The 27,114-nt window shown below is 41.1% G+C and overlaps 1 protein-coding gene across 12 annotated transcripts in view; it reads right to left on the minus strand.

Annotated features, from left to right (window-relative positions):
- BEST3 (bestrophin 3) overlaps window positions 1–25,596 on the minus strand; it is a 65,413-nt gene extending 39,817 nt beyond the window's left edge. For 5 of the 12 annotated variants that reach the window (XM_082666617.1, XM_082666619.1, XM_082666616.1 and 2 more), the window contains exons 1-9: window positions 25,480–25,595; window positions 23,687–23,862; window positions 19,490–19,584; window positions 18,792–19,025; window positions 7,794–7,948; window positions 6,298–6,375; window positions 6,037–6,189; window positions 2,961–3,041; window positions 913–1,064 (exon numbers count right to left, since the gene is read on the minus strand). In XM_082666617.1, the coding sequence (XP_082522743.1) occupies window positions 913–1,064; window positions 2,961–3,041; window positions 6,037–6,189; window positions 6,298–6,375; window positions 7,794–7,948; window positions 18,792–19,025; window positions 19,490–19,584; window positions 23,687–23,838 (1,100 nt within the window). In that variant the 5' untranslated portion in view covers window positions 23,839–23,862; window positions 25,480–25,595. Of the gene's footprint in view, window positions 1–912; window positions 1,065–2,960; window positions 3,042–6,036; window positions 6,376–7,793; window positions 7,949–17,648; window positions 17,743–18,791; window positions 19,026–19,298; window positions 19,585–23,686; window positions 23,863–25,479 lie in introns of those variants that run through there. The other 7 variants (XM_082666620.1, XM_082666615.1, XM_082666621.1 and 4 more) reach the window with 7 other exon arrangements.
- Between the last annotated feature and the right edge of the window lie 1,518 nt (window positions 25,597–27,114).

A 27,114-nucleotide genomic window follows, 5' to 3' on the forward strand; every position in this document is an offset into this window, starting at 1 on the left:
GAAACTCCGTAGAAGTTTTTCTTTTTTCTGTAATTTTTTGGAGGGGCTCTTTTTACTTTTCTAAATTTGTCCATACTCTTCTCTTTAAGTTACTTGGAAACTGTAGCATCTGCCTTCAGCAAATATACTTAAACTTCCCCCACATTCACACATTTCTCCAAAATCAGATACATTATCAGATTTAATAAAATTATTCAAGAACTGCATGATTTACTGCAGGCCTCAGCCCCTTTATTTAAAGCTCATAGTACATAGGGACAGATTGTTATGTTAAAACAACTGAACAGACACTGGCTTGTATACTAAACAAGTCAGTTTGATCAAAATATAATCTTAGAGAACACTTTTGATAAAATTTATCTTAAGGCTTGCTTGTCTCAGAATAGTCTAACACAGTGCCTACACATGGTATATACTCAACAAATACTTGTTAAGATGCATTTCATTATGATAGTTATAATTAAATAATAAACAACTGTATAATTAAAATATAATTAAAATAGTATAATTAAAATAGTAAACTACTATTAAATTATATAAATTAAATTAAACTATAAATTAATTAAATTAAACTATATAAATTAAAATAGTAAACTACTCTTCAAGTTGGAAGGAAAGACAGAGGATAGTTTCATAACTACTGGAAAATTTGCTGTGGTATAAAAGCAAGGTACAATGCAAATTACCTCAAAACACTCATACACACACACCATATTTAAATCAGAAACTACAGTCTCTTTAATTTCTCACTCTCTTGGACATATTAATTATGTCTGAAAATTTGAAAAGGCTACCATTGTAAGATATTAATAATTGAGAGTTCTTATGAAAGTAACTTCAGGACCACATCACAAAAAGATCAGAACAGTGACTTCTCTTCTAAATATTGATGATTTTTAAAAATGCGCTTACCCCATTTCAACTGTTGACCCCAGAAATGAGGGTATGCAGTAGTCAGCAGCTGCCAGTGTATACGGTGGTCGAGCAGCAGAATCGTCCCAGTAAATGTCCTTCTTCATTTTGGGTAAGCTCATGTGCATTTCATCCACGGCTAAAAGGGAGACCTAAAATCATCATTACAGTGTTAGAATAATTCAGATGTGAATTGTATTTATAAAGAAAGAATAAGTTTAGTGGGTGCTGGGGTTTGGAATGGGATAGAACACAGTGTGAATGAGTGAATATACAAATGTCTCTAGTTCATATTTGCTTCAACCAGTGCTGCTACAGAGAGTTATACATGTCGTTCACTGCATAAGAGCACTTGGCAATGGGGATAAGTGGAGCCATAAAACTGCCCAGACTAGATTCATCAAGCCGCATACCCCAGAGTGGAGTGCATCTTATCTGGAGACAGGAGAGACACCTTTTTCTTCTTTGCTCAAAGTTTTCTAATTGTCTAGTGGCTCTCCTGACAGCAACCACATAATCCCAGATATTGCAGGAAGCTGAAGATTTCAATATCCCATTTCATTGATTCCATAAACATATTTATACTTGATATCATTTCTTATGTGCCCTGAATTTTTGTTTGTTTGTTTAGAAAAATATATCAACAAGCCTATACTGTTTAGGGTTATAGTGGTCTTCTCCTTTTGACTTTGACAAACTGATGCATGAATAAATTATTAATCCTCTGGAAATCTAATTTTTACAAAGAGTGAGTGGTGTAGGCATTACACTTCCTCCTCAACAGGCTGACAATGTGATTGTTAGAGGTCAATACAGAGGTCGTGACCTGCCAGTTGACCTGTGAGCTGGACGAGAGTACTCGGAGGCTCCTCTCCCCTGTCCTTGGAATGTACATTCTGCCCACTGTTCCCACAGTGGGAGCTGTTTCAAGGACACAACCTTGAGAGAGTAATGTGCTGTTGAGACCATCTGGACTGAATACATGACTGAACCCCAGTAAGGCCTCTATATCAAATTTTAGGATTCTGGCAGGTAGATGTGGAGGTCTACTTGTCTTGTATCCACTGAAGACAAGCCTCTTAATTAAGTTCCTAGCTTGTTAAACCTGCGATCTACCAATCTGCCATCTACCAATCTGGAGCGGTCTGCCTTGCCCTGTGTGTACTGGGGCCAGTTTGTGAACCAACAGCAAAATGTTTTAACTTGTGTAAGAACTGAGTAAGGGCTTGAAACAGATGAGCAAGTTGAAGCCCTTTTCTCAGCCTGTAGTTCTCAGGGAAGAGAATGGGTTGAGGAGTCTTGCCTAAAAGCAAAATTCTCTCATGCTGCGTCTTCATGAAAAATCTCTCTGAAATAATGCTTCAGGGTAAAGGCTCTGGGGTCCATTTGGCGTGATTGAGGGAGATTTGAGACACAGGCTGGTGTGACCCATGTTTCCAGTGTCCAGCTGCTGGACATCTGACTGCAGGAACCTACACGATGTGAGTTGGGAACTGTGTGGCTGCCACTTTATGTCATTGTTAATTTTTTTAGGTGGCAATAGGAAACAGATTAAAGAATGAATTAAAATATTGGTCTGTACTGAGATGGAAGTGGCTATGTAAAGTTAGTAAAGAAACCTACAAAGAAAACTGGCTTGAAATTGTATTTAAAAGGGACTAAATTGGGCTTCCCTGGTGGCGCAGTTGGTGAGAGTCCGCCTGCCGATGCAGGGGACACGGGTTCGTGCCCCGGTACGGGAAGATCCCACATGCCACGGAGCGGCTAGGCCCGTGAGCCATGACTGCTGAGCCTGCGCGTCCGGAGCCTGTGCTCCGCAATGGGAGAGGCCACAACAGTGAGAGGCCCACGTACCGCAAAAAAAAAAAAAAAAAAAAAAAGGGGACTAAATTTTACTGGAACTGAGATCCAGGACCCGTGACCTCGAAACAACATACTGAATAGCCAAACCTCTTTTGTTTGTGGCTAACGCACTCAAGTTCAGGGGCCGGCATTCAGAGTCTGTTTAGATTATTAATGTTTGTAAAGGAATGAAAAACTCCTCTAACCTGCAGATTTCTGTCAATGCACCAGTTAGTTTCAAAGTCATCATCATCTTCTCCAAAAGGGTTGATAAGTTGCTCAGCTACCTGCAATTGAGAACATAGAATAAGTCCACTGTGATGCTGTGAAGACTAAGAGTGAAGGTTGAAGAGGATTCCTGTTTCACTGTTTGCTTTCTTGGGTCACCTTTCATAATAGGAAGCCTAGAGCGGAGTGGGTTGTTCTGCAGATGCAGATATTTATCAGCCAGTGAGAATGGACTCAGACCGTGAGTCATGCACCTGCAGAGTCTGCTCTCCAAAGACTCTGTCTATTCAGCTGGTGACAATGCAGGCCCCAACTAGGAGAAGCCATGGGCTGTTTAGGAGCCAAATGACTGATTCTCAGGTACAAATCAGCCAGCAAATATCAAAAAGGCATTGTGATAGGCACTGTGCTAGGCACTTTGAGGGGTACGTAGCCTGTGCTCTGAAAGAATTTACAAAGGGCCAGGTGATGAGATAAAATGTAAATGTGGGCAAGGTTAAAGAGCAAAGAAAGACTTCACAAAATAATACAAGGAGATTTCATAATTATTGGACATAACTGCTAAATGAATGAGTCACAGAGCTAGTAAGTCATAAAGCTGGAATTTTTCTTACTTAGTTTTACCTTAAAGGCTTTATGGCTATCTAGTAAGTTACTTTGAAGTTAAGTAACTTCTTATCATATATCTTCTAACAGTTGGTAAGTATTAGATGTTCTTACCATGTTCCTGAACTGAATACCTTTCTTGATGAGAGATTTATATGCCAAATATGTCTCACCTGTTAGTCTCTATTTTCATTAATTCCCTTTGATTTTTATTACCTGGACACGTGTGTGTGTGTGTGTGTGTGTGTGTGTGTGTGTGTGTGTGTGTGTGTGTGTGTGTGTGTGTGTGTGTGTGTGTGTGTGTGTGTGTGTGTGGTTTTACATTGGGCCTAGATGTAAAAAACTTACAAGTGTATAAAACAAAGGCACCATTGATTAGTTGAGTTCCTAGATTCTGAGACTATTTGGTAGAAAATCTACCTACTTTTTTTTAGGATTTAAGTCTAACCACTACATCAAAATCACCTGGAGAGCTTTTAAAGAAAATTGATGCCTGGGTCCGCACCCCACCCCCCTCCGAGATTCTGATTTAATGGGTGTGAGGTTGAGCCCAGGCATCATTATTGAGTAGAGCTCCCAGGAGTTTTTGATGTGTGGCCATTGTTGACAACCACTGACTTAGAGAAGGACATCCCTTTGTTCTAAGGGACAGCCTGTGGCAGGGCCCATGCTCCTGGATCAGTCACAGCAATATCCATTGTCAGAGTCCTTCATTGCAAGTTCCAAGGGGCTGTCTACCTTTCTTGTCGGGGGTTTTCCTTAAATTAAATGGGCCACTGGATGGGTCCTGAAAATATTTTTGTTACATCCAGAATTTCACTTTTATGGGATCCATCCTGCATATAGTATTAGAGTCTACATTTAACTACAAAAATGATATCCATGTTTCTGAATTGACTGTGTCACAAAAGTATCCTTTACTCACTTGGAGGCTCCATTTCCAGCAAACAACTGAGTAATACACCATTCATAAGATTAAGATGGGTTTTCACACTTTGAAAAGATTTATAAATATTAGAATTGTCAAGACAAAACTGTTTAGAAACTGAGATCCAGTCCACTGGGTGGGAAAACTCCCTTCTCTTAGGGTTACCTGTCTCTTAATAGGGCTAAGATTGTCTTTTCATATTTTGCCTTCAAAATATTTTATAAAGGAAAAGACTGTTAATATTTTAGAGAGCACTTCAGAAGGCAGGAACTGCTGGCTCTTCCTTCCAGGCTGGCTAAACATCTCATGTGGACACAAAGTGAAAAATAAAAAGCTCAGCACAACTCAGGGGAAAGGACAATAGAAGACCAGAGTGATTGAGTGTTTGGGCCAATTGTGGTGAGTTTGTGTTTATAGAAGTAGAGTCTACTTTTTTCTCTAATGGGAAATGAGAGCTATTAGTTTCTATTACTCTTTCTCTGTCTTAAATGGGTAAAAATAATTGAGTCACTGTCATCTGGTTAAAACTGTTTTTGCCATTTGTAAAGGAAATGCCTTTACTCTTTGGAGGATAACTTCAAGTGCTAACATATTTATTTTTCCTGGTTAAAATTCAAACCAATGAAAGTAAAGGCATCTGCAGAGAAAATGCTTCCACAACCTGGAAGGCCTCGACGATGCACTGTGGCAGTTTGGAAGGTCAAACATTTGAAATTCTATTTTATTAAAATTATCTTCAAACTGTCTTTAGATTTCAGTTAACTTAATGAAGCCATTGTCTTTGATCTTTTTCTGTCACATACAAAAGAGATGGAAGAATCAGGCCTCTGACACTTCTACATACATCTGGGGTTGGGGGAAGATGGTAGTGGGAACAAATAAAATTCTACACTGATGATTGGACTAGTTGTTTTCACTGCTCTGACCTGTTTTTAATTTCCTGGCAAACCAAATATTGTCATTAATCCTGGGGTTTCTGGTTTTGATTCCGATGAATTCCTTTGAATCTCAGTTCTGGTTTTGAAAATAGAATGCATTTAATGTTGTGGCACAGCTAGTAGGATTTCAGGGGATAGAAGCTAACTATCTACAGAGCTGAGCAGAACCAAGATAATAATATAATATTAATGCTTAAGTCTGAGATACAAGGCTTCTTATTTACTCTCTTTTACTCTGCTTAGTTGCTTGTTGTGGTATAAAGTATCAATGCAGGTACACTTATTACTTTAATTAAATTATTGTAATCCTAATGCGAGCACACAAAGACTTAAAACAATCAGTGGCCATAAAAGAGTAGCGTCTGCATAAATGAGCTGCTTCAGACCCCTACAGTACAGTACTCACCACATCCCTGCCACTTTAATGCCCGGTTGAAAAGTAATAACATCTCCGAGCTATTAAGTGTTAAATCTACCTTTGACTCACTCATGAATGAGTGATTCAGTAAGGGATCAGTGTGCAGAGTCTGGAACATGACAGAGATTACAGAGCAGGTCTCAGGCACTAAGTCTGTTGGCTACCTTGAGCCATCCTGCATAGAAGAAGAATTGTAGGAGAGTAAAGATCGGAATGTAAAGATCTAAGTCATGCCCTGAGTAGCCTTTGGTGGGATCCAAAAACTGGCGTCCAATCAGGCACGCAAAGAAGAAGGTATAGACAGCTAGCGTGACAACCTGAAACAGAGAGAAACCCGAGTGAGAGCACAGCGCTGGCTGCCCGAGAGAGACAGCATGCCAAAGTGGGCAAGTAGAAAGAAAAATCACATGCCAAGGATTTGATACCTGGGTGTAGACCAGCGGAATCCCAACCCAGTCATAACCAAATAAGAGGCTGCACCAGGAGCGAAATCGGTTCATTTCCTAAGCCAGAAACAAATTAAACATGATTTACTAAGGTGATGGGTGTGGTAATAAATATTTACTGGGATTCAGAATATGGCCATGACTTTTAGGAATACACCTGTAAAATGATGAGAGAGACTTTGAAAGGCTAGAAACTGGTTCTGAAATCCACTCCAAAAGGAAAATTTTGAAAATGACAAGCTATCAACATAATTCAACAATGTGCAAAAGGGATTAAGTATAGTTGGACATTTAAAAAAGTATTAAGATAAATCAGGACTATATAGAAATATCCCCTACTCTGTTGAATTCATAATTTCCAACATATATATTGGCCCCAAGTGGTGGTAGGAAGGCAGTGGTTAATATTTTAAATAAATCATTTCTAAATTATGTGGAGAGCAGATTATTTTTTGTTTCCTCGATTGCTTTTGAAAACATACTTACTGTAGATCTTAGAAAAAAGAACTAAATACATCCTAAACCGTTCCCCCAACAAATGAAGACTTTAGAATGCTTCTATTGACAGAAAATCTATCCCTGTTTAAAGCAGGAAGGACTGGGATCCATTGATTTCTTTTTTCTCTATTGAACACAAGTTATTATTTAAGACTGGGAGAAAGAGTATACGTTAAATTGGGAGCTATTTTTTTTTTTTTTTTTTTTTGGGGTACGCGGGCCTCTCACCGTTGCGGCCTCTCCCGTTGCGGAGCACAGGCTCCAGACGCGCAGGCTCAGCGGCCATGGCTCACGGGCCCAGCCACTCCACGGCATGTGGGATCCTCCCAGACCGGGACACGAACCCGTGTCCCCTGCATCGGCAGGCGGACTCTCAACCACTGCGCCACCAGGGAAGCCCGGGAGCTATTTTTAAATCATTCACTCCTTTTAGCCTAATCGAGGCAGGAGACTGTCATGACACAAATCTCTCTAGCCCTTCTATAAATTCGTTTCTCAAATGAATTCAGGATTATTTCATTTAATGAAAACATGGTTTTGTTTCCTGGAGCATCTGGAAAGCTGGGTTAACCTTGGGATATTCCTATTTTGGGGAACTGACTAGGGGGGATTATTTCTACTCCAGATTTGGTCTGGGATCCTGGAGCTAGGGATGGCAAATATGCCTTGAGGGTGCCAGATCCTTCCGAGCCCTGGCAGACATTGCTGATCAATCAAAGAACATTTTCTTACAGAGCCTATTACAAAGCCTACTTCTGTGTAAAACAGAGCCTCTAAGCAACCACCTGCAGTCAATCTGAGTTAAACTGTGTACTATTCTCCTCCTGCATTTGAGGGTTCTGATACTAGCCCAGTCTTTCTGGTTCCTTTGGAACCAGGATTGAACAAATTGGACTCGTCCAGGTCCAACCTATTGCATCCAGGTCCCTGTTGGTCTCTGATTAGCATCTTTTACTGACAGTTTACTATGTACTTACAGTCATCAATGATTGCAGATCAACACTGTCTCTGATTCTACCTTCCTTCCGGGCTTTAGCTGCAAGATTTCCAAACCAGATGAATGGAACCCAGTATTTCAGATGAGGAGATTTGAGGTGTTCAAATAATTTTCTTTCATCTGCTGTCATAAAACCTTTACACAAAATAAAAATAGCTAGATTATACAGACTTGGTTTAGCGCTAATATATTACCCTATATATTTCAGTGTCTACTATGTGAGCAAATAATGGGGGATATTCAAGAAATATAAAATAAAGGTTCCTGTCTCAAGTAGTTTTTACTTGTATCAGAGATAAGGAATGTGTACTCACGAGCGCGCGTGCACACATGCACACGCACACACACGTTATATATCGGTATAGGAGGCAATGCATGTGAGCAATCCCTAACAGAGGCGGCCAGTAGGAAGTGAGGTGACATTAAATGTGGAGTAGGACATCTGGGGAAGGTCTCTTCTTTAGGTTTTGGTTTATTCATCTAAAATTGGGAACAAGAATACTTAGAATTGTTTGGATTAAAAGAATAAAACGTGATAATGTATACAAAACACTTAGTACAGTGCCGAACATGTGAATCGCATAACATTTCATCCTGACCCCTCCTTTCAAACTCCTAATTAACCAGGACTTCTTCTTTGAAGCCTTCCTTGATTCCTTCCTTCTCCTTCCCCGGGGATTTCTCCCCTTCAAAGCTCCACCACGGTGCTTTCTCTTGCCTTGTATTATGATAATGTTAGACACAAATGTTTCCCCTGCTAAGACCCTTTGGAAGGGCAAAGAGCATATTATCTTCCTAGTCCCCACAGCATTTCGCATATACTTTTTACAAATTTTATTATTTATTTTATTTTTGGCTGCATTGGGTCTTTGTTGCTGTGCGCGGGCTTTCTCTAGTTGCAGTGAGCGGGGACTACTCTTCATTGCGGTGCGCGGACTTCTCATTGCAGTGGCTTCTCTTGCTGTGGAGCACGGGCTCTATGCACGCCAGCTTCAGTAGTTGTGGCACATGGGCTTCAGTAGGTGTGGCTCACAGGCTCTAGAGCACAGGCTCAGTAGCTGTGGCACATGGGCTTAGTTGCTCTGTGGCACGTGGGATCTTCCTGGACCAGGACTCGAACCCATGTTTCCTGCATTGGCAGGCGGATTCTTAACCACTGGGCCACCAGGCAAGTCCCATTCTTTCTAATGGCTGCATTCTAGTTAACTGTGTACAGTATTTTATATAAGTAGTTCTCTTTTGAATAGAGTTTTAAGTTGTTTTAATTTTCTTGCTACTAAAAATAATGCTGCAGTGACTATCCTTGTACTTACCACCTTGACTTTTTTTTTTTAAGGATTATATAGGGGCATGAGGAATCATTTTCTTTTATTTATTTATTTATTTATTTTTTGGCTTCATCGGGTCAGTTGTGGTACGCGGGATCTTTCATTGTGGCACACAGGCTCAGTAGTTGTGGCGCGAGGGCTTAGTTGCCCCACGGCATGTGAGATCTTAGTTCCCTGACCAGGGATCGGACCCGTATCCCCTGCATTGGAAGGCAGATTCTTAACCACTGGACCACCAGGAAAGTCCCCCCACCTTGACTTTTTAAGTGGACTTTTAAATGTTCAGTATGATTTAGTATAAATGTTTTCTGAATTAAAGCTTGTTTCTAAAACTGATTTTTGTTAGATATGAATTTGAGTTACTTTTGATTGAGAAATGCAATCATTTGCTTATGAAATTCTAACACATTCAGATGAAAATCAACTTTTGCCCTAATGTGACACAGTTTGTATCCTTAACCATCTGTAATCGGTTTATGAATCTGGTTTTCCTGCTTAAAGTAATCCTCCCTCCTTACCATGCAGACTGAGTTTTATTTAAGAGGTGTTGCTATAACAGAGAAGAACTCAAAGGAGAAGTGAGATATGCCATTTTGAAAGTCACTGACCCATAGAGCTTTGGAGTTACCTAGATCCTTGATGTGATCCAGGCCGGTGCTTTGAGAATATGGTCCACAGGTCGTGGGTGTCTGAATCACTTGTGACACCTATTATATATGGAGAGGGCTAGGCTCTACCATCACCTGCTAAACCAGACTCAATAGGGCAGGAATTCTTGACCCAGTGTTGCACCTTTGCCTTATCCTGAGTGCCTTTTAGAAAATACCAGTGCCTTCACCTTATCCCTTGAGATTCTGATTCAATTGGTCTAGAGTGAGGTCCAGGTATAAGCATCCTTTTAATCTTCCTGGGTAATTTAATGAAATTGGGTCCAGGCATTTACATGTTTACCAAGCTCTGCAGGAAATTCTGACCTACAGCAATGTTCAAAAATCACTGCCCCACTGAATGAAGATTCTGTTTATTCAGTATTTGAAATAAACAGAGTAACAACTACAGAACCAATATTTACCAACAAGAGGCTAGTTTTAGATAAAACTCAGGTTATTTATATTAGCTCTGAAGGGGTCTGCCCATGCCTGGGGAATTGGACTCTCTCTGGTGGTCAAAGAATGAGTCTGAGAATTCTTGTCTTGTTTCTCAGTGCATTTCAAAGTTGTTGCATGATCTAGATAATCTGTTTGGTTTTTTTTTAAGACTTGCAGAGTATGATTAAATCTGATGATAAGAAGTTAATAGATGAACTTGACCTGTCTTGGCTCTGTGCTTGAAGACTTGCAACCCTTCACCTTTTCCCTGGAAGACTATTCTCAGACATTTCATATCAATTGTCTAACAGTTATAGTCTTGGGATTCATAGTGCAGTTTCCAAAAATGCCTGCATTTATATACTGGCTGCAATCTCTGTCATTTGACCAAAGAATAACTTTACCTCTGGTTATTTTTTATTCAGGAATATGGATCAACTTATGCTGGCAAGTCCTTTCTTGGCTTCTTAGCAAAAAGTAAATATGCAGAGTGAGGGTTAATTTAATGCGAACCCTAAAGCGAGAGTTAGGTAACCTCCCTCCAGTCCCTGCTGTGTAGCACACCCACTGATTGGAAAGGGACATGTAGAGCTAGGAAAGCAGGTGGGGGGGGGTTAAATGTTCAGCCCAAATTTATTGCGTACTTTACTAGGTGCTGTGAAAGATGAACTAGACATTATTGTATCCTCCAAGAGTGTACAGGCAGAATAATTTTTGTTATTTCCTGCAGGGTTACACATCTTATCCAAAGTAACCCCATCTTTGGAAATTGAGTTGTTGGTCCATTGAAAGGAAAGTCTAGATTGTTAATCAAATCAATTCAAAGAGCATTTGTTATTACATGGAATGTTATCCTCATCAGCGCCTCAGGCCATTTTAACCAGAGACTGATGATATATTCAGAATGTGGTCATTATCCTCATCTCTAAGGCTGTGTTAACCACAGGTATTGATTTGCTACAGTTTGGCTGCACCATCAGTTGGCTGGTCCTCACACTACCCTGTCTCCTTCACATGTCTGTCTTCATGCCACGCTCCCTCAGACCCTATCCACACCCTGACGTTGCTATTTTATTCAATATCTTGCCATTACATTTGCCTTGAATTTCTCTTGCTATCTTTTTTCCTTCTGGTTTTCTGGCTAGTTCAGCTCTGCTCAGCAATTTTCATATTGCATATCCCGAAGAACCCTTTCTAATATTTCAAATCAGAGTAAAAAAAAAAAAATATATATATATATATATATATACACACACACACACACATATACACACACACAAACATACACACACACATATATGTTTGTATTTACTTGTGTCTTGAATTGTGGCTTGATGGAGTAGGATCTGCTACTTTAAGGCAAAATTTTATTGCCTTCAAACTGAAGGACCAGTTAAGTCCATTAATAAACAATATTCCGGTAATCGCAGATTCAGTTGAAACTGAGGCAGATGTCTTTTGCCTTTAAAGCAGAGTGCGTACATGAGGCTCTGTTAGGAGAAGAGCTAAAAGCTCTGCTTCTCAAAACTTTTAGGCAGGATGGGTTTATTGCCAGTTCTTTCTGAAAGAGAAAGTTGTGCATTCAGCATCTGAGCCCTTCTCAGAGAGGACTTTTTCAGGCACATTGCAACAAGCCTGGCTCATTTTCCTCTCTGTACTTTCCAAATGAATGGAATGAAGCCACCAGATTCAACTGCAGCCATTCTTTAAATTCAGTGGTTGACATTTAGAAATCCCTGTCAACCGGGAAAATCAAAGTGAGGCAAAATGGGATTCAGAGAGAGATGGAATCACACTGTGAAGGCATTGTGGAGGGCAGTATTGAGATATATATATATTTTTTTAACCATGAACTATAGTAAGATATATTTGTGGTTCCCAAAACAGTTATTGGCTCTTCTGTGTGAGGTGCTCTCTGATATTTTCTGTTCTGTTCCATTCCATTCCATAAAAAATGCTGGCTCAAAGCCATTAAAATGATTTAAGAGCCCAATAATAAGTTACAACCCACAGTTTGAAAAGCTTGAAATAGGATATGGTTGATTAAAATCAGTTTCTGGGTTAGCAATGCTGAACGGAGACAGAGAAACTCCTCTATTTTCCTAATGAGTCAAACACGAGTGAAACATCTCTAGTCAGCCGTATTCCTGTCTCTAAATTAGTATCCTGTTTGGTAGTTCACTGCCTTCTACACATGACGCACAGGAAATATCATTCACAAAATCAGTGCTCTTAACTCCTGGCCTGTCCAGGTGGCCCAGAATTCCATTTGCTTTGGGTAAATAGATCTGAGGCAATTTGCAGATAAAGTTAGAGGAGTTAATAGATGCACTGTGGTGCAGTGGTTCCTAGACTTTGCTGCACATTAGGATGGTCTGAGGAGCTTAAAAACTCCTGATGCCCAGGTTGCACCGTACACCTATTGAATCCTAATGTCTGGGGGTGTGAGCCACCATCAGTATTTTTAAAAGATCCCTAGCGACTCCATCTTGTAACAAAGTTTGGGAACAACTGCACCTAGTACAGAGTCACACAGCAAGCTGGCCATTTTAGCATCCTTGTTCTGGCTCAAACATAGTGCTTCTGGGGAGCTTGTTTAGAAGTGGATTTCTGGGTCCCAAGCCCCAGAGATTCAGATTTCATAGGCTGTCTGGGAACCTGCAATTTAAATAAACACCCTGATAATTCAATGAATGTGGTGGTCTATGATCATCCTTTGAGAAGCATTGATTGGCAAGCCATGATTTAGCTCCTAAAACAGAGCTGTGGTGAACCTTCAAACAGTGGGCGGAGACTGCCCATCCATGGCACTAATGCAAGGAGGTGTGTACTTTCTCTCCCATGAAGAGCCAGTGCGCATAGGTGAGTCAAGTTGCACTCACAAGACGACATTCAGTCTGTTCTGGGCTCATCACATGAGACTATAGGGGTAACTGACTCAGCCTGTAAAAGTTCAGCCAACAGAGGAAAAACTGGCACAGCCATGAATACCACCATCCCCTTGATCATCTCTCCTGTAACACAGAGCAGTGAGAGATTTCAGAGACCAGGGAACCCCAGTAGCACAGAATGCATCAGGAAAAACGTGAACAGCAGATCACAGGGCAGAAAGTCAATATTATACAAAATCCATTCGATTTTACTTAGCGAGAGAAGATTAGAGATTAAATGATCTAAGTGTGGGGCTAGCCTTCCAGACAGTGCATCTAAAGTTAGAACTTTTATCTCAACAGTCACTTGACAATTGGGAGCTCGTTCGGTTGTATTTATGCCTGTTAACTGTATGTCACTAAGAATCCTGATGGGGTCTCCACAGGCTCTCTCTCGTCAGGGCAGAAGCTCAAGGAACTTCATGTTAAGATTCCAGGCCTTTAAGAAAACAAAACAGTGTCCTTTCCTTAAAATTTACTGTCTTTTAACCACTCTTACAGGCTACCAAGCACAGAAGGAAACTATTTTAGAGAAATAGAAATGCAATGGAGTGATGTGAAGTTCAGCTGTAAATATATTTATGCTTGTCTCTGAAAGTGATTCAGAGAAGGAAACACTTGTAGTAATCTTTACTGATCCTCGAGGACAGGGACCTCGCTTTCAGCTGTGCTCCAGTGCTCAGCACAATGCCTAGCGTACCGTATACACTGAGTAAATCTTTGTTAAATGAGCAAAAGCATGACAGATTTAGTAACAGATTTAGTAACGTTTCTTTTAGAGGAATGCATATAATTTCCCATTTCCTTTTTTTGTGCTTCTGGTGAAGGATTTTGAAGGAAAATGTTTTCTCTCCTGATCACTGTGAAACCCCAGAAAAAATGTTTTGATTCAGTCTCATACCATAACGTAAGCACCCAATTAAGGCCATCACTTAAATTGGCAAAGATCTGGAATTGTGCACACGACTTGACTTAGAATGAGTGACATCTTCCAAGGCAGGTGATTGAAACGACTGGCATTTTCCAGGGCAGGCTTGTAGCCAAGAGGGAAAATAACAGAGACTCCTGGGTTCCAGCTCCTCTGCGAAGTAACTGTTTGATAACAGACCAGTTCAGGGAATTTCCAGCAGAATACACATTATTTTGCATTCAGCTGTTACATTTCTATTTTCATGGGAGCATAAATAAAGAAATTTTAATTTGAGAAATGTAACCTGTAACATCAAAGCATATGTATTTCCCAGAATAATGTAACTTGAGTGTCCAGCTTAACAGCAAGGAATGTCAGGGACCGGCGGGTAAGTGACCTAGCTCACAAGCTGTAGTCAAGCAATGGCCAGATGCTTCAGAAGGAGGTGCTGACCTTCATTCTCTCCATCCTCTCACTGTTTTAGTCCTGCTAGTCCTGAATCTTTGTGACAGGGACCCTCCCTGAAGCAATACAAAGAGTTTGGAAGGCAACTCCCATTGCCTTAAAGCCCCCTGTTTCTCAGAGTGTGATCCAGGGACCCCCTTCCTCAAAGTCTCCAGAGTCTTGTTAAACACACTCATTCCTGGACCCCAGCCTAGACCTACTGAATCAGAATCTCTGGGGGTGGTGTCTTCGGATCTGCGTTTTTAGCAGTATTGATTTTTTATTTATTTTTTTTGCGGTACGTGGGCTTCTCACTGTTGTGGCCTCTCCCGTTGCGGAGCACAGGCTCCGGACGCGCAGGCTCAGCGGCCATGGCTCACGGGCCCAGGCGCTCCACGGCATGTGGGATCTTCCCGGACCGGGGCGCGAACCTGTGTCCCCTGCATCGGCAGGCGGACTCTCAACCACTGCGCCACCAGGGAAGCCCCTAGCAGTATTGAGTTTTTAACACTATCTAAAGTGCACTGAAGTTTGAGAACATGTACTTTCCCAGACAGGTGGGTTTATGTAGGGAGTCACCTGACAAGAGGTTTTTTTTGCACCCTCAGCATTGCCTCCTGCCTTTGCCCCTACACTTTTGGGGCCGCTGTGCTTTACCACCAGCCCTCTCTGCCCTCAGGCGGAGCAGGTGCCCTGGCTCTGGGCTCAGGGCACCTGCCAAACATTTCCCGCCATCCCTGAACTTCCTGTTCTTCCCAGAAACGTTGGCACAGGCCAAGGACAGACAGAGAGAGGTGGAGACACGTACCCAGTTGGGAGAGCTTGGAAACTGACCCCACGTGCAGAATGAGTCAGCCTTCTCTGCTGGGGAGCGGGAAGTCTGGTAAGTCTGTGCGGCCAGCCGACAGAGAGTCTGTGCCCATCCATGTGGGTGGCCATGAGGCAGACCAGGAAGGACCCTGCCTGTGAATCATGGCCCCCAGCTTGGAAGGCAGTGGCTCAGAACCTTTGTCCCACCACCTAGCATGCAAACCTTGTGTTCCTGTTGGGCACATGCTGGTCCACTACCCCTTCTTCTGCCTTTCAAGAAAACACTTGGGGGTGAAAGAGAGTAGTAGAGACCTTTACACTGCAATCATCAGTGATGGCCCCAGAGGGCACCTGCCAAGGCTTCAGCCCCCTCCTGTCGCCCTCAGTACTCTTCCTCCTTCAGACACGGCACAAAAACTGACCAAAAACTTGAAGTGAGAGCGATGCTCGTTGTGTCCAGGCAGGTCTAATTCAAGTCCCCTAGATGGTAGTCTCTGAGCAGACTGCTCAGAGGCTACCATCCAGAGCAGTTCTGGAGCCTCCAGCATGGTCGAAACCTTGAATTCACCCTTTTCTTAACTGTTGCAGTTTTGTTATTAGTAATGAATTATTTGACGAATGCCAAAACCTTTTACCCCGGGGGTGATAAAAAGCGTTAAAAAAATAAGCATCCCAGAAAAGACTCCTTACTTCTCAAACTGCAGTATATAAAAAGAGCAACATAAGATCATGTTTAAATGCAGGTTTTCCAGGCCTTACATACAATGGTTCTGATTCAGTAGGTCTGACGTGGGGCTCAGGAGTATGCATTTTATTTTATTATATTTATTTATTTATTAAACTTTATTTATTTATTTGTGGCTGCATTGGGTGTTCATTGCTGTGCACGGGCTTTCTCTAGTTGTGGTGAGCGGAGGTACTCTTTGTTGCGGTGCGTTGGCTTCTCATTGCGGTGGCTTAGGCTCTAGGCACTTGGGCTTCAGTATTTGTGGCTTGCGGGCTCCAGAGTGCAGGCTCAGTAGTTGTGGTGCATGGGCTTAGTTGCTCCACGGCATGTGGGATCTTCCCGGACCAGGGCTCGAACCCATGTCCTCTGCATTGGCAGGCAGATTCTTAACCACTGCGCTACCAGGGAAGTCCCAGGAGTATGCATTTTAAATAAACAACTCAAGTTATTCAAGATGTAAAGGGCCCATGGGTTTGTGGATCACACCTTGATACATACTCAAGTAAATGCACCTCAAGGAGCAAATGATTCTCCTATGCCCTTGGAATGGTTGGGGGTACTGGTGGTACGGGAGAGAGGAGTACTTGAGTGTTCCAAATGCCTTGGAAAGGGGGAAAGTGTCGATGCAAGTACTGACCGGTGTTTGTGTAAGTTTGATAGGGAGTGAGTGTCGGTATTATGAAAAGTGCACCTAAAGGAAATGAACTCAGATCATTCCCCCATTCATTTCGCCGTTTCTACTTGCCCCTCAGACCTGAGCACAACTCAGGCCTTGCTGAGCTCACGTCTAACCAGAGGCCCTAAAGGCCTCTCTGTCACCAGCCACCCCCTCTGCTTTTAATATGATGGTGACGCTGAGAGGATAGATTCGCTCTGAGAATTGGGCCTGGAGTCTGATTCCTGTCAGAATGCGCTTTCTTCTTTCCAAGAATGTGTCAGGACTACAGAAATGTCACCTTTCTTCATCCAAGTAAACTTTAGCTGTCACTCATCCATTTGGAATGGGCCAAACGTTTCTCGTTTGTTTTTATGACTTTTTTCATAGGTCGAAATTCTTATCACATTTGATCCTTTAGACATTAGGGTAAGCAAAATAAGTTATCAAGTGGCATTTTAAACTTGGTCATTCTGATGCAGTATTCCACTTTTAAATTTGGAGGAAGGGTGGCAGTTAATTTTATTTTAAGTTCCGACTGGTTTTACATCATAATATACCTGTACATTTCCCAAGCCCTTTGTACCCTTCATCTGAATCTGTAACCGACTCCTTGCTCCCCATTACTTTCTCACATCTTGCTCTGTAGCCCTAACAACGGCCTCTACACTCCTCCTTCCTTATTTCCACCTTACCTTTCACAGTCTCCTGGTCATAGGGGATCAAGAAGACCTAGGATGTCATATCAAATGAGTCTTCTAAAGTGACCAAAGGACTATGTTATGCTGTTGTGCTAGATGATTTCATTATTAATAGCAAGAACTCATGTCACACCATGTGCCGGGTACTGCTCTAGACACTGCAAGTATTAACTTATTTAATCATCACAACAAGCCTATGAGGTATATGAGGTAAAAGGTATTATAAATCACTCTAAACTCACTCTATGAATGAGGGAACTGAAGCATTAGAAAGGTAAAGTAACTCAGACAAGGTCATGTAGCCGGTACGCGATAGAGAAGGATTTGAACTCTGTGTTCTGAGTCACTCTCTACGTCGCCATCTGAGAAGACAAAACCAAATCAAACAAAAGCCCCCAAACCTCCAAAAACAAACAAAACATGCTACTCTTAAATATATATATATATTTTCAAGGACATTTCAGAAAAGGAGACTGGATAAAGCAACCTAATTCGAGACTGTACTCAATATAAAGGCAGAATCATCTCGTGGTTCCTATATCTACTATATATTCATTTATACATTCCAACATACTCTCAGATGGATCAAAGACAACCCAGCACAAAACCCCATTTTTATTCTGTACGTGCCAACAATGATCTCATTTAATCCTCATCCCCTTGAAGGCTGGTTTAACAGCTTCTTTGCTAAGTATTAACACACCAAAGAGAACCATTCTTCAAACGTGATTTGTTCTCAGCATCCTGTGTCCAGAAGCCCAAGTACAAAACTGCATCTACTCTGAGGAACAGGAGAGACAACAGACCCCCACTAAAGCAGCCTTTTACTGCCACCTCTCAGGCTCTGCCTAGATGAAAAGCCGCATTTCTGGTTCCTACCAGAATCTTCTGTGTTTGGTAGGTGCGGGGGAAAGGATTAAGTTAGGAGTTCTGAGCCTGAATTGAAATTTTGGCTCTCCCACTAATGAGCTATGTGATCCAGGACAGGTAATAACCTCTCTGAATCTCTCATGGTTTTTTTGAGGTCCATATGAAATAATATTTATGAAAGTGCATAAACTGTAAAGTGCTAGAAAATGTAAGGTGATATTACAGAAGGTTTGAATGAATATGATAATTATTATATTATGGACCATGTGACTGTTTACAACTTAATTTGAGGTTGACTGTCTGCTGTTTCCTTTGCTCTGCCCCCCAAGTAAACTGCTTGAGGGCTGGAACCATGACATTCATTTTTACCTCTTAAGACTGTTTCTGGCACATGATAGGTAATCAGTAAATGTTTCTTGAATGAATGAATAAATAAAAGGCATTTTCCAAGGAACTTTGAAAGTTCTGATCGAGGTCAAGAGGAGACCCATGGAAGGAAAAGTCATTTACAGTACCTGCTTCAACCACATGGTCCATTGTCGGAAACCTTTTGTACACGGCCGTGCTCACCGAGCGGAAGATGAGCAGGGATGTGAGGTTGACGTAGCGCATCAGTGTCCTCCTGAGCAGGCGCCCGTGCTCGTCACTTCCGTGAACACTGCTGGAGATGAGGAACATCAGCCTGTCTGGCCAGGGCAGATTCACAAACTGGTTCCACCATCGGTTCACCACCAGAGTGACATAAAACCCTGTAGAGTAACAGGAAATTGTAAAGCAATTTCTTACTGTAGACATATTGTTGACACTGATGCTTTCAGCAGAATTTTAGTTTTTTTTAGGGATCGGGGTGTAAAAAATATGTTGTTATCCATATCTGATGATTTTGCCCTCCAGAAAAAAAATGTAATTTGTGCCTCGCAATGCTGTAGCACCCAGTAAGTGGCTATTAGAACTCAAATATTGATGGCAAAAATGGAGAGTTAGTGAAAAGAAAGCCGAATTGTCCAAGAGCAGATTATTACCTCAAACTTGTTGGTTGTTAATTTAACAAAAGCAGCCTTGAAGGTAAACCTTATGGATGATTCTGGTTCTATTGCAAGCAGTGACTTTTCAGGCATGCCTCTCAGCTTGGAAACACTCCCATGCAGAGTCATTGGTGTTATCCTAACGGAGACAGCTGTGTGGCTGCATTCTGCATGTGACCTATACTTACCAAGCACAAAGGTTACTGGAATTTGTTCAGCATATCTGTCACAGTAAATTGATAATTTTTCAAAGTAACGTTTTTGGGCTCCTGTAAGTAACAATCTGGAGCAAAAATAAAATGCACAGCCCTTTATGATATTATACTTCTGCACCTGCTTTGCAAGTGACATTCAGTGCAAACAATTAAGCGAAAATAACCTCAATTTTTTTTTTTAAGGAGCAGTAACTTTTTCTTTTCTACCTAAGCTGATGTATCTCAAAACCTTTTTAACTGCTGAATGTTTTAAGTACTAACGTTTTTAGTACATAAATGTTGTTGGTCATTACACAGTGGGACATAATAACCATTTTATTTTTAAATACTTCATATTTAAAAATTTTTTATATGATTAATGCATTGGATTTAGAGCAAAATACTTCATAAAAGAGTCCATTTTCCAATTATTCATCATATGTACTTAAAAAAAGAATGCCTTAAGTGGATGATACTTATTAAGTAATTATTGAATAATAACCCTGGATTCGACATCCTGATCTTACTTTTTCATGAATATGCTACTTAGTACATTCTTAATTATACATGTTGTACTTCAAGGGATGTTATAACTGTTTTTTTTTGGTTTTTTTTGTTTTTTTTTTGTTTTTGCAATACGCGGGCCTCTCACTGCTGTGGCCTCTCCCGTTGTGGAGCACAGGCTCCGGACGCGCAGGCTCAGCGGCCATGGCCCACGGGCCCAGCCGCTCCACGGCATGTGGGATCTTCCTGGACCAGGGCACGAACCCGTGTCCCCTGCATCGGCAGGCGGACTCTCAACCATTGCGCCACCAGGGAAGCCCTATAACTGTTTATTTTAAAGCCTACAGTTATTTAAGGGACTTCCCTGGTGGTCAAGTGGTTGAGATTTTGCCTTGTAATGCATGGGATATGGGGTCGATCCCTGGTCAGGGAGCTAAGATCCCACATGCCTTGGGGCCAAAACACCAAAACATAAAACAGAAGCAATATTGTAACAAATTCAATAAAGACTTTAAAAATGGTCCACATCAAAAAAAAAAAAATCTTAAAAAACATTTTCAAAATAAAAAAATTAAAAATATACATTTAAAATATAAAACAACACAGATTTAACAATTAGTAGTGAAATTTTTATAATTATGTTTAGTGGGTTTTTATTTCTATAGTATACATATAAAAATTTATATTATGGATCTGACACAAACCCATTTTCTGGTATTGTTAAACATAAATCCATTTAATGAAGCTATTATTGGTATTTATGTTGCAAGGAGGAGATTCAGAATCAGAAGAACTATCTCAAGGCAGGTTAATAATAATGATCAAAATCCAGAAAGAAAACACAGATCAATTTGAATAAATGAATGAATGCAGCTTTTCCAAGGGAGGAAGGAATCCCTTGAAAACACTCATCATAGCCTGTGTCAGAGGCCTATTTGGGTCAGTAGAACTTTGAAGAAGGACACAGAGAGATAATGAGGTGACAGTGAGCCACCGACCAGACTGCAGATGAAGACCTGGGAGCTGGTGCTGACCAAGAAGGTGTGTGGGTGCAGGGTGGGCTTGGAGTTCCTGCCTCAGCTTGGAAGAGGTGTCAGAAATTCTGAAATCAAGAAAAGCTGACAAGAGAGGCATCACCTGGTGGACAGGCCTATCAAGGTCATGCTGATGACAAGTTACAGCTAGAATGGTTTCTGGTACTCAAATAAAAATGATCAGGGCTTCCCTGGTGGCGCAGTGGTTGAGAGTCCGCCTGCCGATGCAGGGGACACGGGTTCGTGCCCCGGTCCGGGAGGATCCCACATGCCGTGGAGCGGCTGGGCCCGTGGGCCATGGCCGCTGGGCCTGCGCGTCTGGAGCCTGTGCTCCGCAACGGGAGAGGCCGCAGCGGTGAGAGGCCTGCGTAACGCCAAAAAAAAAAAAAAAGATCAGAGAGAATTTAAACGTGGAGAGCACAGACCGTAGGGTTTAACAGAGCCAGGTTTGAATCCCAGATCTGCCACTTAACAGATTTGGATTTGAGCATATTTTTAAATCAGTCTGAGTCTCAGTTTTCTCATTTGTAAATGGGGATAATTAATACCTATTGATATGTATCAGGAATGTTATGAGAATTAAAGAATATATGATATATAAAACCACTTAGCATATGTTGTCACACTTAATCAATAATAAAGTGGTTGTTACTATTAATAGTTGGCCAAAGGAAAAAATATTTAGCTGATAGACACATAGAAATTTTACTAGCTAGAAAGCACCACAGCGAGTATTTTGTCAAATCCATCCCCAAATAAAAAGAGGTATAGGGCTTCCCTGGTGGCGCAGTGGTTGGGAGTCCGCCTGCCGATGCGGGGGACGCAGGTTCATGCCCCGGTCCGGGAGGATCCCACATGCGGAGCAGCTGGGCCCGTGGGCCATGGCCGCTGGGCCTGCGCGTCCGGAGCCTGTGCTCCGCAGTGGGGGAGGCCACAGCAGTGGGAGGCCCACATAATGCAAAAAAAAAGAGGTATAATCAAACTAGTGAATTCTGGTTCTGTCTTATGATTTTTTTGCTAGGTATAACTATTTGCTTATAACAGGATTAAAAAACTTAGCATCATTAGTAGACATGAGAATGAAACTATGTCTGTATTTGTCTACAGATATGTCTGACTTTCTCGACAGATTCAACCTGTAGTTCTTGGTAGAGCTTTGATCAACATATAAGGGTCTATTTTAAAAAACTTTTACATTTGAACTTTAAAAAATGAAAAATGGCTTGAACTAATGATTATTGTTATAAATGTAAGCCCTCTTTGGTCTTTAGAAAACATATGTGCATACAATTTTGTGGGGTATAAATAAGATATTGGAGTCAAAGTTAAGGCCCCATGGAGCATTTCTGGCTACAATGCAACTGTTCTAAGAGCTATTCTATTCTAAGAGGCAGTAGCAGCAATAAATTCACATTAGTAAAAATAAACTAATTATCCTGAAACGTCATGTGTCTTCCACCATTTCATATTCTGAAGGAGTAGGTGACACATAAATAAATCATCAAAATAATACCGTATTTAGAAGACAAATCTGAAAAATTATTAGAGGTTTTTAATAAAACTTTCCTTGTAAAGATATTTTGCCAAAATGTATACCAATATATACAGTTGTTTGGAACTGTAGTTTTGATATGGAGCAAAGTAACTCTTCCTATTCTACTTTTGGTCATTATCAGCTATAGCCAAATTAAGGTCCCTCTTCTTCACATGGTGTCCTGTCGCTGCAAGGAAGAATGTAGGTGAAAACAATGATACACAAATTTATCCATTGTATGCAGAAGAAAAAGAACAAACTGATGAACACAGTAAAGGTGGAAATACAGCCTCAAAAACCTTTAGCTTTTCTATTTTAAGTTTTAACTTTCCCCAGAGAAGAAATGTATGCAATCAATATTAATTTAAAAAACTAATAAAGCTTCCCTTTTATAATACTGATAAAATTTTATTAAAACTATAATTTTTAGTTATAAAAGTATTTCTTGGACATGATGTTACTCATATTTCCTGTCAATTTGACAGGCAAAGTTTGTGAGGTTATGAAGAATAAACGTCTTTTATGAATATAATGTGCCCTGAACTCAGAAGATATAAAGAAAATAAATTAGTTTTCGGACCTTTTCTTTAATTGAGATATTGGTAAAGTTGGGGGCACCAACTTGGATAAGATTTCGTCATTCCAGGAAAGAGGAAGGAAAGTTGCCTGATACACACTATTCACGAACATGTTAACTATGTAGGTAGTCGCTGCAAGCTGTCAAATCAGAAACTCCAACTATGAATAACATAGTTCAGAGAAGCACAAATAATTATTTGTCTGTGGACTTTGCCATTCAAAATCATCACTTAGTGAGGTTCTAGGTATAAATCTTTCATTTTACGCCTATAGCAAAATTCTTGAAGCACAACTAATACCTCATCATGACCAATTAAAGTGGGGCTGGAATGAGAGCCACCTGAACATGACGGTTAGAGTCTATTTAACACCCTAAAAATGGTTAGGTGTGGATTAAAATACCCAGTCCTGGGGAGAAGTAGGCAACAGAGGATCATGCAAAGGAGGAGGTTACATAATGCAAAAAGGGCTTGGATTTTTGAGACTGTATTCATATATGCTATCTAATGGCCATTTAAGGACACATGCAAAGGAAAGTACCTGTACATAAAACTTATTGCTGTGTAAAGTACAGCAAAAACAATAAATTCCCTGTATAGTAGTTTGTAGATGCTGCCTCTCCACTTGAGGAGTAACCTATGAAATCCAAAAAAAGTCGCATTTGCTACTTTACTGGAGTAAGTGACAGTCATCTTGGATAGTTTTTCTTTTTTTTTCTAGAAGAGCAAGAAGACAACACACAAGTAAAAAGCAATGTTTAAGACAGCGCATAAATCTGTATCTCAAAAGAAACCCTAACCAGCAGCCAGTCAACCATCTCTACTTTTTGCCTTTCTCAGCTTGAACAATTTGGAATTTGGAGATAACCACCAACTCAGTGCTAAATCTTTTAGTAGAAAAAGGGAAGAAAGGAGTGTCTGGAAAAAGAAATATTAGAAATCTTAAGCTTGCCTTCATTTCTAAATATTTTGAGATTATATAGCCATTACTCAATAAATATTTGAATGACTAAACGAGATATATGAGAGATGGTGTATTATGATCTGTCATATATTTTCTGAATCCATGGGAAGATCTAAGGTATTGATATGCCATATTAATTGACCTTTTCAAAAGCAGTGGTCAAACTTATTGTTTGGGGCTTTATTTGCTAAAATGTGTAAAGAGGTATTTACTTCACCCTTAAATTTCCTAAAAGAAAGTTATGGCTCTCTTAGAAATCAGGAGAAGCCAGCCCCTTGTGGGAATTTAATTGATGGGTTACTTTTGGTTGTTTTAATTTATGTCTCTCTAGTGGAGCTCTGAGTGCATAGTTAGCAATCTGTGCACTTCACAAGGTAGACAAAACGTCGGGCCACAGTGATACTAAGTAAGGTGCATTTTCCCATTGAAAAGTCCCACATAAAATGCTTAGGGATGGGGCACCTTCTGTTTGGAGCTGAAAAAATGAGGCCATTATTTAGGACTCTTTCCACCTGGACTGTTCCATGGATGTGGGTGGGTTGAGAACTGGGGCCCAAAGCCTAGTTTTTAGTGGATTCTCTGGAATTCCATTGCTCTTCACCAAGACACTAAACATTCAGGTTTTGAGAAGATGCCCCAAAGCTAATCTTTGTTTGAAAATCCTGCTCCACAGCTTTCTAACACAAAGCATACACGGAGAACATGAAATTTCTTTGAAACCTTTTGCTTTCAAAAGGATCTATGAGGAGTCTTATAGAGCTACTTAGACTGAAATGATCGAGTTTTTAGGTAGAACTGTACTAGACATAAGTAATAAATCCTATAGCAGATTTCTTATACAAAGTAGCCTACAGCACACATTTTATCATAAACAAGGACATTTTCTGTCTTTATTTAGAGGTAGAGAAAAAACCCAATTCTCATTTGCCTAGTTTCCCTAAAAAAAAAGAAAAGAAAAAAAAGTGAAACTCTGGAACTATATTCTGGAGCGGTATTTTTTTTTTTCTAATCACCAGCCTAAGGCTTCAACTACTGATGTTAACAAAGAAACCAGAGATTTTTTTGGCAAAAGTAGGTATCATTACGAAAGGTTGGGACTCAGGCCACAAAAGCAGTTTCATTTTTCCATTTTCACTTTGTCTCTTTGTCTCTTTGTCTAATGTGAATACAGCCAAAACTGGGAGAGGAGCATAATAAATTAAACCATTTCATAATTTGTTCTCACGGGCACTGGACTTTTGAATAACAGTCCTTAAATAACTCTCTTTCCTTTAACAGTTCACCCTTCTGGTACAGCTCTGTCAGAAAAACCAAGATCACATCGAGTAGAGGTCAGAGGTAAAACGCATAGGTATACTCTGTGCACTAACCTATTTGTTTGGTTTGGAGTCTCCGACAGGAAAGACAATCTCCAGGCTCCCCCTGCAGAGGTGCCTTCGGGTCGGTGTTGTACTCTCGGCTCACCCTTCGCTCATGCGGAGTCTGGAGAACTGTTTATGCCAATTTGTCCACTGGTGACGGTGATAGCCGGGAACAAACAGGAGCAACAGCTGCTGATGTGGTTTTTTTCTCATCTATAATTATAACTCCACCTGTTGCCCAAAGCACCACTTTGAATGAGAAGTCGGAGGTAATGTGAAGGAGCTTGGGTCACCTAAGTCTGTTATTTTCATTTTGACTCTCCCCTGGGATCAAGGGAGAAAGAGCCATTTGCCCCTAAAGTGCTCTGAAGAGGCTCCGCCAGCCAAAAACAGGGAATTGGGACAGTCTGTGTGTGCTTAAAACAAGAATAAATTCTTGTGAAGCCTTAAACTGGGGCAGACAAGAACATAAACAGGATTTTCATTCATTTGAGAGGTACTGAGAATGCTCTACCATTAAAAACAATAAGCGTGAGAAAAAACCCAGGCCCAACTGGAAAGGACCCAGAGAAAGGATCACTGAAGAGTCTTAAGGCCAGGAGAGTGCCATCATAGTGCTGACCACTAGGGACTCACCATTTCTCAGTTTCTGCCTCATTGGCTCCTTATTAACCAGGATGGCTGAGAAGTTAGAGGCCTGCAATGTGAGTCACAAGAGAGTCTAGAATGGGCTTTCTGCTGAGATGGAAGTAGGCTCGTGCAGCAGTCCCAGAAGACTTGCACAAGAAGAGTTTCAGACAACAGAAAATAATCCTAAGCGACTGTGCAGTGGGTTTCCATTGAAAGTGATTTTTGCTGGATTTGGAGGACGTAAAGTTGTAAGCATTGAATCTTTGAATGAGATTCATCCATCTGAAGATGGCAGAGGAGTAAGACATGGAGATCACTTTCCTCCCCACAAATACATCAAAAATACATCTACACTCCTACTGAATGCTGGCAGAAGACCTCAGACTTCCCAAAAGGCAAGAAACTCCCCATGTACCTGTCCGAGTGGCTGACAGCGTCTTGGTGCTCTGGCCAGGTGTCAGGCCTGAGCCTCTGAGGTGGGAGAGCCGAGTTCAGGACACTGGTCCACCAGAGACCTCCCGGCTCCATGTAATATCAAATGGCAAGAGGTCTCCCAGAGATCTCCATCTCAACACTAAGACCCAGATCCACTCAACGGCCATCAAGCCCCAGTGCTGGACACCCCATACCAAATAACTAGCAAGACAGGAACACAACCCCACTCATTAGCAGAGAGGGTGCCTAAAATCATACTAAGTTCACAGACACCCCAAAACACACCACTAGACGTGGTCCTGTCCACCAGAAAGACAAGATACAGCCTCATCCATCAGAAAACAGGCACCAGTCCCCTCCAACAGGAAGCCTACACAACCCACTGAACCAACCTTACCCACTGGGGGCAGACACCAAAAAAAATGGGAAGTACAAACCTGCAGCCTGTGAAAAGGAAACCCCAAACACAGTAAGTTAAGCAAAATGAGAAGACAGAGAAATATGCAGCAGATGAAGCAGCAAGGTTAAAACCCACCAGACCAAACAAATGAAGAGGAAATAGGCAGCCTACCTGAAAAA

Source organism: Grampus griseus (assembly GCF_964374135.1).
Source record: "Grampus griseus genome assembly, chromosome: 11".
NCBI classification, from domain to species: domain Eukaryota; kingdom Metazoa; phylum Chordata; class Mammalia; order Artiodactyla; family Delphinidae; genus Grampus; species Grampus griseus.